At 49.7% G+C, this 11,573-nt stretch overlaps 1 protein-coding gene across 3 annotated transcripts in view; it reads right to left on the bottom strand.

Moving 5' to 3' along the window:
- Window positions 1-8,201: 8,201 nt before the first annotated feature.
- The window catches only part of GALNT14 (polypeptide N-acetylgalactosaminyltransferase 14), a 214,723-nt gene continuing 211,351 nt past the window's right edge, over window positions 8,202-11,573 (bottom strand). For all 3 annotated transcript variants that reach the window (XM_037009398.2, XM_037009399.2, XM_037009401.2), the window contains 2 exons: window positions 9,975-10,094; window positions 8,202-8,773 (listed from right to left, as the gene is read on the bottom strand). In XM_037009398.2, coding sequence (XP_036865293.1) covers window positions 8,615-8,773; window positions 9,975-10,094 — 279 coding nt within the window. In that variant the 3' untranslated portion in view covers window positions 8,202-8,614. The remainder of the gene's footprint in view (window positions 8,774-9,974; window positions 10,095-11,573) is intronic.

The following is an 11,573-nucleotide window of genomic DNA, read 5'->3' as shown; positions in this document are numbered from 1 at the left end:
CCCTTTGGGAGCCAAAGTGGTTCCTGGGTCTGAAATTCCACCCTCTCCTGCCCTAGCGGCCTTAAGATTTAGCCATCCCATCCTCTGAGAAGCTTTCCCTCCCCTCCCTGTGCCCCTTGTACTCAAGTGAGCTCTCTTAGAGCTGCAGACACACCAAGCACCCTTTCCCCATCCCTCCTCTAAAATAAAGCCTGGTTCTCTCCCCTGTCGTCCTTGAAGGCAAGGACTGGTGGTGGGTCCTGGCAGTGACAGGAGCTTAGTAAATATCTATTGCTTAGGGACTTACATATACATTTGGGGGCTGCACCACCATGTGCTTTGCAAGACAGCATGGTCCCTGAGAAGAGACAGGCCTCTCTGCCACTCATAAGTTGAGTAACCATGAGCAGTTATTCAAGTTCTCTGAGACTCAAGTTCCTCATCTGTAAAATCGTGAGGACAATACCTGCCTCAGAGGAATGCTAACTGCATTCAATAAAATAGTGAATGCAGAGCACAGCAGCATATAGTTAGCACATAATAACAGCTCACTAAACACTGATTCCTTTCTCCCTTCTTTACCTCAGGAAGGGCTGAAGGGGCTGATGGCTGTATGAATCTGAGGGTCAGTGTGGCTAATCAGTTGTTAAACCTGTAGAACTACTTAATTAAAAACTCTACCCATTAGGGAGTTTTGTGTGAGGGACTTCGAGGTATGTGTGACATTTTTCCTTCTGGAGGGAGGACAAGTATTTGTTCTTCTATCCTTAGCGTGCGAGCTTACAGATCGGAAAGTCTGGATTGGACTTCCTGGACTTGAATCTCACTTCTACGACCACTATAATTTTGGGCGTTACTTAACCTTCTTGGCCTATAAGTTACTTGTTTGTAAGATGGAGATAACAGTAGTAGCTACTACCGTCTAGCTGCTATTTACAGGAGGGCTTTCACGAAGACTGATTAGATTAAATTCTTTTAAGCTCTTAGAACAATGCCAAGCCCAGAGAAGCACTGGGTAAGAGATTGCTATGCTACTAGTCTCCTTTTGTGTGTCTAAAATGTTTTATAAATAAATAATTAAGCCTGGTTATCAGACACTCAGATAGAACAAGTAAATGTGGGACCATGAAGGCACCTGCCCAGTAGGGAGAGCAGGGCCCACTGGCATTAAGGCCATTCCCAGCCTTGCTCCATCTCCATCCTCTTCTGCTCTGCCCCCACATCACCACCACGGGCTCTCCTACCCGTTGTCTATCTTCCCTCTGAGTGACAGTGACATAATCTTTCCTAGACTGTTTCTGGAGTCTCTAACAGGCCCTTCATCACAGATCTCACCTCCAAACCATCTTCCTCCCTGCTACTCAATCCATCTTCCTCCTCCGACACTCTGGTCAACATTACTCTGTTGCTCCAACACCTCAGTGGCTCACAACTACTTACCCAAATAAGTTCAGAACCTCTGCCTGCCGTTTAAGGCCCCCTCTCTGGCCTTACCTGCCTCCCACTGTCTTAAATGTCTTCTGCACCTCAGGCTGCTCCACATTCCTTGAAAGGGGCCCATCCATTCCTACTTCCGTGCCTTCACTCAGGCTGTTCTTACTGCCCAGGATGTGTCCCCATCTCTATCTTTTTGAAATCTCACTTATGCTTCGAGTTCATCTCACACGGGATCTTTACTTCCTTTGAACTTCAGAGTTCTTTATTTGAACCTCTTTTGTGACACAAGATTCTATCTGACCTGTTTGGGATCCTTAACATCCTATGCCCTCGCTCAGGAATGAGCGTCCTACAAAACCACCAGCGGATCGAGAACTCATACCCCCTGTTTGGTGAGAGAGACCAGACTCCACCTCCCGGGCAGGGGTTCCCCTGGAAGGCAGGTGGAAGCCCAGGGCACAGGGTACTGGCACCCAAGCTGAGTACTGTTTTAACAGTGTCCTGGGGTTCCTCCAAAACTGAAAATCATGCAGGATGTAGACTGATAGGTAAAAACAGGCAGAATTCAGGCATGAGAGCTGAACTCATGGGTTAGAAGATTCAGAGGGTAGGACATAGGGCTGGAAACATTTCTGGGTCTTGGGGTGTGGTGTAGCTGGCCCCCATGAGTTAGGAGGGAGCTCCTAGGGGTAGGGGCCAAGCTGGATTTACCTGCCAGGCCTCTATTTCTTGCATACCTGTCCTCTGCTCTCCTGGTTTAATATACCATTGATGGCATGGCTTCCCTACAGGGCTCAGCACAGACCATGTCTCATGGGGGATGATAGCACACAGCTGACAGACCCCATCAGTGTGTACGGGTACATAGTGAACACAAAGGCCAAGGAAGCGCCCAGTGGGGGCTTGGCAGAGAACTGTAGTCAAGAAGGACCAGTAAGGGGCAAGGCCCCTTCCCCACTGCCCCCCACTGCTCTTCTCCACTTCCTTCCCCTCAGGGGCCCATCACCAATTCAGAACCAAAGAGCAGGAGGGCAGGGGGTTCAGTCCTCCACGACCTTGGGCAACCCCACAGGTGACCTCTAACTGATCTCTGAGGATTGAAGGTCAGCCCTCAATACTCATAAGCCCTGCCCTCTGCTCTGGAAACTGATGTTCAATCCTCACATAAACCTATGAGGACAAACATTTTTAAAGACATACTATGCTCCTGGCTCTGTGCTGAGAACTCACACGAATCATTTCCTTTGTCCTGAGTTACACAGCTAGGACCCGGAGGAGTCAGGAGGTAAACCTATGAGTCCACGGACGAATGACTGTGTTTTACAGAAGAACGTTGGTCAAAGAAAAAGGAAGGTAGGCTCAAGGGAAAGCATTTTCCAGTAAATGGGGTAGGAGAAATTAGGATACTATTCAAATAGGGAAGGTTGGCTGAGGCGGCAGCCCTCAGGGCAGCCCAGGAGAGAACAGGGAGGCAAACCAAGGTGAGGGCGAGTGGTGGGCCTTGGAGGAGGCCCCATGGGCAAGGAGGAGATCATGCACAGGCCGCAAGCTCCTCAGTTAATGGAGGAGAAAAGTTATTTTCAATAAAGGGCAGGGGAGGAATCAGGATTTGAGTGGAATGAAGGCGTGCAGTGTCCCCAAGCTGAAATATGGGCCTGCGGGGTTGGATAAAAGGCCCCGCTGAGCTGGCTGCCTCCCTTGATCTTACACCTAGGGGCGATGAGTGAGAACAGCTTTGGAAAGAGCTTTGTCTTTGGCTGACTCCTATTTAGCCTCTGGCTGTCAGCTCACCTTGTTACACCAGAGCAGACTGCAGGAGCGGCTGGAGGCAGAGACCCATTTTCTCTCCTCCAAGCCAGGGATGAGTGGTGCGCCCTGGCCAAGCCATCTTCTGGAGGGTGGGGAGGCTCGGTGCACATCCACACCGCACCAGTTTGCCCTGCCACCCCCAGTGGCAGCCCTTCACCCCAGTGGTGTGGCCAGTCCAGGGAGGGCTATTTTCTTGGAGGCTGGAATTTCCCAGAGGGCCAGCCAGCGAGCCTTCTGCAGGGGTGCTCACTGCTCCTGGCTGTGCCGGACAGTGAGTTACTGCAGCCTGTTATCTTCAGCAGCAGGTGGAAGCATTCTGGGCTGCTCCTTCCTACAGAGTGAAGCCAGGTAATATATACTGGCTCAAATAAGGTAGCCAGCCCTGTCACAGCTCAGAGGATGCATCTCTCACCCAAGGATTTTTTTCTCCTTTCTTTCTTCATTATGTTTGTAATTTTGTTTTATTATTTCCCATTGGAAAGCTGTGAAATGAAAATGATGCAATCTACTGCTGTGAAATAATGTCGTGCTCCAGTCCTTTGCCAATAAGCCCCGAGGTTTGCACTGTGACGGCTTCATTAAATTAGTCGGCTCCATGGCAAATGGAAAAGCGCTTGGAGCTTTGGATTTTGCTAACCTGAGCTGGGCTGTCTGAGCCCTTAGACTGCCAGGGAGCTCTGGAGGGTGGCTCTGCCTGATGGGGAGGAGAGGTTTGCGTGCACTGCATGCGACATCCCAGAAGCCACCGTGTCTGCACAGCTGCTAGCCCCTCTGTGTAACCCCCAAACCTTTACTGTCTCCTCTCTGTGCCAGATGCTGCCCCAAGTGTTACCATGTGCCAAGGGGACAGGTGAGGGCACTGTGCCCAGGGGCGCAGTGGGCAGCAGCTCGGTGTGTGGAGTGGGGAAAGGGAGGGGACTAGCTGTACTGTGAGTAAACTATGGTGGCCCACAGGTAAAAGGTGAGCCTCTCCTTGAAGGCCAGCCAGGACTCAGGTTGCCAGACGCCCGGGAATACGCCTGAGATGTGTGCAGATGAAATGCAAGCGCTCCTTGTCTCCCCTCCCATCGTCATCCCCAAGAGTGTATGAGAACAGCTTCTCTCTTGCTGGGCTCTACTGCAGTATTAAAGATTTCCATTACTGATAGTTCTTTCCAGTTAGCACTTTCAGTATTAAACTCTGTCATTACGAAGTAAAATATGCATGATCCCTAAATCTATGTGTATTATAACGGGATTTCATTGTTATAAATTTATCTTCTCAGTCCTCCATTGCTGCCTTTACTGTCTTTTTAAAACTCTAATGTCTAAAAGCTGTAGCCAGGAGGTAATTAGGAAGTGGTACTAAAGAATTACAGGCTTATTCTCACTCATTCACAGAAATTTATTGAGTGTCTACACTAAGAAATATTTGTACAGCCAGTGGGAAAGACAGTGGTGACAGCTAATTAGAGCACTAAGGAATTCTGGTCTGAGCTGACACAGGAAGCCCCCTCCCACACCCACGTGTAAATAGTGGATAAAATACAACAATTCAAAATCACAACTGCATTTGAAAAGAAGAAAGGGGAAATTCCAGGTTCCAAAAATGAGTGGGAATTCAGAGCCGGAGTGCTGAGGGAGAGCCGAAAGCGAACTGAAGTCAGACATGTACGATCAGGTCTGGGGTTTCAGCCCAAGCAGATACAGAGATGAAGGCCATGGCCTCACGGGGAGGGTGCAGCAATGAGACCCTACATGTAGCCAGACATGGATGGGCTTAGGAGGGCTTGGCAAACCCCAGCTGCCAGCTGGGCGAGTGGTGAGGGCAGGGAAACAGGGTAACAATTTGGGCAGAGAAAAGATAATCTGAAAAAGATCAAAATTCAGCCTTGTGCCAAGCATAGGTGTGGGGGTCCAAAATCCCATCACGTTCACAGTGTAGAAACCACAGTTGGAGAAATCAGTGTGTAACCAATGGTTTGAGATAAATGGAGCCCAAAGGAGGCAAACGTGAACCTTCCCTGAGGCATGCCTCCATAACCAGGGCACCTAGGTGCCCAGAGGAACTAACTCCTGCCACAGATGAGCTCACACAGAGAGATTATACAGCACATAAGAACTAGCCACCAAGAGAGCAAGTCTCAGAGTCAACATGCCACCCGGCTTGGCCACCCCTGATGATTCCAGAACTACCAAAAAATTCTCATTCTGCCCATCCAGGCAACAACATCATCCCTCCAACCCTAATCCAGACACTAGAGAATGCCTGAAGCACCTGCCTCTCTTTTTTCCAGTTCATAAGTGTATATACATATATATGTGTGTGTGTGTGTGTGTGTGTGTGTATAAATTTCCTTCCTTTTAATTCCCTCATGAAGATACTTAGGAACCCATATTGATCACATCTGTCCGACTAGCCAGATGTGATCCTAGGTGAGGGGGTTTCTGCCATACCTGACCACCTCCTCACCTGGCAGTGCAGTGACGCTGCTCCAGGGAGGTGCCTCTCCAAGCTCGGTGTGGGATCTCAATCCTGTGAACCCTTACAATACGAAGAGTGTAGGGCCTTTTTGTTTTCAGAGGCTGATGTCATTTGATCAACTTCTGCTTTCACCCACAACTACTGGGGCTTGCTGAGGGAGAGATTCCACGCTAAGGGAACTGACAAGAGCTGACTGAGGACTCTAACTCAGCATCCACCCAGAGGCCTTTGCAGGCAGGGCTTGGCCACACCGTGTGACTGCAGGCCGCAGGCATTGCTGGAGCAGGTCACTGTTCTGTCAGGGGGTCCTGAGCTTTGTCTTGGATTGGAGGAGGTTTGGAACTGCTGTTATTCTTGCTTTTAATTTATGAATTATTCTTGCCTTGGCCTCATCGCCATCAGCTTAATGGGTAGAGGGTGTTTGGATAACTCCACACAGTGGTTGTGATTCCTATCATTTCATCAGTTTTAACCTCTGCCTTCGACTTAGGAATACTTAGGATGCATGCCCTGCAGCCCACATGTGAACCATCGTGTCTCCAAAAGCAGGTTACCCTGAGCATCCTTCACAATGACTTGTCCTGTTGCCCGAGGCCTTTCACCAGGAAGAGGGAGGTCAGTGAGGTGGCTGAGGTCAGCGGGATCACTGAGTGTGGGCTCTCTGCCTCTTCAAAGCAGCAGAGATAAAAATATTTGTTCTCCTGGGGCAGATTCCTGTTTCCCATTTCCTCAGCTGTTCAAGAGAGACCCAAGGTCACCTACACTCTGTGACTGTAAAGGGGCAGAAAAATGTAAGTACAGTTGCTTCATCTTGGACAAAAAATAGTTTTTCCGGTCATCAACATAAGGCAACATTGGCTGAGAGCTGGAGGTGCCCAGCTCAGAGCTGTGGATAAAGCAAGACATAGCTTTCCTGCCACAGGGAACTCAAGGGCAGGCACAGATAGAGGGAGAAAAGGAGCAGATGAGGACAGTACCAGCTCTCTAGTCATTTTAGCGCAGTGCCTCTAAGGGGAAAGAGCGCTGGTAAGCCTGTCCGTCTGTCTCTTCTGCAGGGCTGGTTTAAACCTTGTGGACACACAGCTAAAGGAGGCACTGGAACATCTTCTATAGATGTCTTTATCTATCTGTGATCTCCTCTCCCTCTCACAGTGGGGAGTGAAACAGCCTCACAAGAGCCACACTGTAAAGAAGGCAATAAGAGGATTGCATTAGCAAACACAACCACCAGAGCAGATTCTGGGTCTGTACATGCAGCCCTTCACTTTCCACACCTGCAGTCATGCCCGGGAGTGGATTTCACATGCTGAGCATGAACAGCCACCCACCACTGAAGGCTTTCTAGATGAAGGTGAGACGGATCTCTGTTTAGGGATAATAGTCACTGTGGCAGAGGGATTCTAAAGCTGCTCCAACGTTCCCCCCTCCCAGCACCAGCTCTCTGGGGTAGCCCTCTCCCCGTGTGTGCTGGGCCTAATGACTTGCTTCTATCCAACAGAATGTGGCAGAAGTGAGAAAAGGGAGGTACTTTGTGCAGTTGGGTTTATAGAAGACGGTGGCCTGCAGCTTGCCAGCCCGCTTGCCTTTCTGGCTTGTTTGCTGTGGTGATGCTGGCTGCTGTTGACATGGACCTGGAGCAGCTTCTGGCTGACAGCCTGTGAGGAACCAAATCCTGCCAACCACCGCTGAGTGAGCTTGGCACACACCTACCCAAATGAGCCTGAGATGGCTACAGCCACTGTCGATCTCTTGATCACAGCCTTCTGAGTCACTCTGGAGCAGGGGACCCGTGAAGCTGTGCCCAGATTCTTGGCCCATGGAAACAGTGAGATAACAAATGTGTGCTGCTTTAAGCTGCTGAGTTTTGGGGTAATTTGTTACTCAGCAATAGAGAATAAGGACTGCTACTAAACAGCAGGTGGTGAATTTACCTCGAGAATGTACAGGCTTATTTTGGGAACTTTCAAACAATATGGATTGTTTCTTTTCTTAAACTCTAGTTAATAAGCATGGACATACCCAGTTCCCAGAGCACACTGGGAACCTATTAGTGTAAGAAACTTCTATGCTAATGGTCACAGACTGTAAAGCCATAATAATCCTAGAGACATCTAGGACAGCAAATCCAACCAGGAGCAATTCTAACCGTATCAGAATCAGCTGACGAGCCTGTAGGGCCCCAACCTGGACCTACTAGAGCAGGCTCACAAGGAACCTAGAGCCCCTGAACAGGTATGATTTTCCTGGAGAAGACAGACTGCATCCCTGGGTAAGAAACATAGATCCACAACTACTCCCTGACTTGACATAATAGGAGATGAAGGGCCAGAGAAGTTATGTGTCTTTTTAAGGTCACACAGCTTGTCGGTGGTGGCCCAGGGTAAGAGCACTGGTGTCCCACCCCTGCTGTCCTCTCTGCCACAGGACCCCACCACCTCCCTACCTCCTAATGGAGAACTTAGTCTGGCCTTGAGCTAACATCAGTAGAAACAAAGTAAGAGATACATAGAGAAAACTTCTAAGGTTCCTTTATTTGTTTTGAAAACAACCTCCTTTCTTCATCTCTCAGTTTAGTTCTAGCCTAGTGACAAGGAAGGCTTTTCTTTCTGGCCTCTTTTGTAAGAAAGGGAACAACATAAATACTTCCCATTATATATCTGTGTCCAGATACCTATTAGGGGCAGATCAGGCCAGGACTGGAACTTAACGGCACAGAACACGTGGGATTTGTCTTTGAGCCCCATTTGGCTTGCAATATTTTCCACCATCCTCCCTGAGACATGTGCTCCTCTCCTGGGGGACTCTGCATCTGTCTCCCAGGTCAGAGCATCTGCAGTAGTTGTGGGCCACTTGCAGCCTGATTTCCAGTCTGCTTCTCATGGGGGGAATGCCCCCCATGGTCCCTCTCGGTTCCGGAACGGATCCTCAAGAGCTCACCATGTCCCAGTGCTGGCTCATAAGTGAAGACTCACAAGGGTTGACAACGATTTCCCTGCCATTCTCAGTGCCATCACCAAACATGTCCGTGTCCAGGCAGAGGTGAGACGCAATGTGCTCGATGCGGGAACCAGTCTTGGTCCATTGCTGAGAAGATGGAGAGGAGAGAGGATGATGCAGGACTCCCTGGCTAAAGCCCTGAGTCCTATCAGTAATACCAGGAGTTCCAGCGTGATCACAAATGCTTACACCACATGGCTAGGGTCCCCCGGAGACTCGCCTTCACAGTCTCATGGAGGAAAAATGCTACAATGAATTGCTTTGCCGGGTATTGTTGTTGGTTTTTTTCTTTTTTATCAAATTAAAAAAAGTAAAAGCAAAATCAATATGTTTGCTAGGAAAACTCATTAGAAGGCAATAACTTTCTGAGCAATAGGCCAGAAAATATGAAGCAAGTTAGTCACAGGAGTAACCAGAAAAATGATCCACACTCGGTATCACACCATCAGGAAGAAGCGGGAGCAAGCAGGGGGATGGCGATGCAGGAGGCGTGCAGGGGCTCTTGGGCAGCACCCCACACCACAAACCTCTCCTCCTCTGAAGTGCCTCACACAAGGGCCCCAAGCACAGACAAGGTCTCATGCGGCTGGTTCCCCAGACTTCACCTTGCATGACAAGGAGGGAGGAGAGGGACACGTACTGGAGATCACCAACGACCAGGTGCCATGGACCATCTCAGTTAACCGCTCTAAACACCTACCCCACATGGTGGGCATCCTCAACCCCATGTCACAGAAGCTCAGAGAGGTCCAGTAACCTGCCATGAGTCACACAACCAGTGAGCCATAACATGGGCATTTGAACCTTGGCAAATACCCAGCTGGCAGAAAACCAAGGGTAGCCAACATCTTGCTGCCAGAGGAACTGGGCACCTGGTGCATCCAGAGTGCTATGAATTTTGGTGGACATCCTGCTGGAGCCGAAGGCCCCTGAAAGCAAAGGTTCAAGTCTTACTTGTCCTTGTAGCTCTGAAGGCTTTATCTCAGTACTCTTCTGCCCTGGGACTCCAGGTGGGCATCAGGGCAAGACCGGATGGTGCAAGATGTGCATACACACTGTGGCCCAACGAGGCCAACAGGCTTCCATGCAACAAACTGACCAGTGCTGCTGGCACCGCGGATGGTATCACAGGCAGCATTCTCCTCCCCTCTTCTAACCATAAAGACCTCATTCTTATCAACCTTTCCTCCTCTAGAGTTTATCTCTTGTCCTATGCACAGATTTAGGCCTACGCAGGCAGTCACAGTATCGAAGGCACACACTCCAGGGTGGATGCACAAGCTCTTACCTGTTTGTCATCTCCATTCTTGCAAAGGACAAGAACCACTGGGGCACCAGGGAACAAGGTGATGACTGACAGGCACAGCTCCTCTTGGAGGATCTGCTGGGTGTATGTGAAGGCCCATACCTGGAGGGGAAGAGGCCAAGAAGGTTCAGGCAGGATCTACGGAAGCTACCACCAACGGGATTAGTACTATTGTGCCTACATGTGGTAATCAGCATAGCTTGGTAAAAAGCACTGGGGTCTGAGCAGAAATCAAATGTCAACAAGATCACCTTGAAAAATGCTACTCAAGAGCCAAGCCTCGTAGGTAATGCCCCCACTGAAGTCTTGGCCTCCACACCCCATGAAGGGGACCATCCTCTGGGAGGAGCCGAACAAACCTGGGCTTTGGGTGGGAGCCAAGCTGCTCCATCTCCAGTTTCTCTGTTTGAATGGGTGTCCATTTCCCACACTCGACTTTTCAAGCAGCTGCCTGGCAGGCCATCCCCTGACCATCTTTAGAACGTCCCTTCACTTTGTAAAGGAGTCCAGAAGGGTGTTCTGAGCTCATGAGAGTTATGAGAAGAGGCAGAGGGAGGGACAAAGGGAAGGAGGATGCAGTCTGAGCGGGGGAGTGGACAAGTGGAGAAGGAAAGGAAGTCCTGAGTAGTGAAGCTATTCCAGGAGGGCGCCTGCTCTAGAGCTGCAGTGCACAGAGCATTTGGCCCCGGAGCTCCTGCAGGGGGAGAAGCTGCGAAACCTGCTGGGACAAGCACAGTTCTGAGGGCAGAAGGAAGGGGACGTTCTGTGAGGCCCAACTCACAGCAGCCACCCCCTAGCCCTGGGTCTTCTCCCAACATCTTTAATGTCTTTCTGTGATCTGGCTTGTTCCACCTCCTCTCCCACAAGCTTGGGCCCTTCTGCTGCTCCCACCAGGCCACCTGGATGCTGACCACAGCCTCTCCTGATCTGGGACCTTGCCCTGGCCCTCACATCAGGATGGGGCCACCAGCCCAGTGGGAGCCATTGTCCCCTAGGCACCTGTCTGGTGACTCTTTTGTCCCTTTTGGATTGCTACTGTTGGGAGAAGACCTAGACCAGAAAGTATTCCCTGGGGAGTGGATGGAAATATAGATGGAAAAAGACTGGCTGTGAGCAGAGAATTGTTACAGCCTGGGGATGAATGCAAGGGGGTTCTTTATACTTTTCCACCTATTTCTATACTACATATAAATTTTTTTATAAGAAGAAGCTATGAAACATACTCCTTGGGACATATCAAGAGGGTCTCCTATGGCCTTGTGAACACCATTCTACATGTACCACTTGCCTTCCTCTGGGATAAGGGGAAAGGGGAAAGATGTCTGTTTGTGCAGAGGCGATGTAATAATTGTCATGGTACAGCTAATAACAGCTAACATTTACTGAACACTTACTGTGCACCAAGCTCCTGTTCTGGGAACTTTATACAGATTTATGCAATCTTCATAAACATCTTATTAGGTAGCTATTACTATTATTCCCATTTTACAGGTGGTGGAAATAAGGCTCAGAGAGATTAGCCATAGTCAGGTCCTAGTAAGTGCCCCCTGCACCGACTCTTTCCAACAGCTCCCCTGCCAG

The sequence above is a fragment of the Manis javanica genome, chromosome 1 (genome assembly GCF_040802235.1).
Source record: "Manis javanica isolate MJ-LG chromosome 1, MJ_LKY, whole genome shotgun sequence".
Classification (NCBI taxonomy): domain Eukaryota; kingdom Metazoa; phylum Chordata; class Mammalia; order Pholidota; family Manidae; genus Manis; species Manis javanica.
Note: the sequence above shows the minus strand (reverse complement) of the source record. Positions and strands in the feature narration are given on the sequence as shown.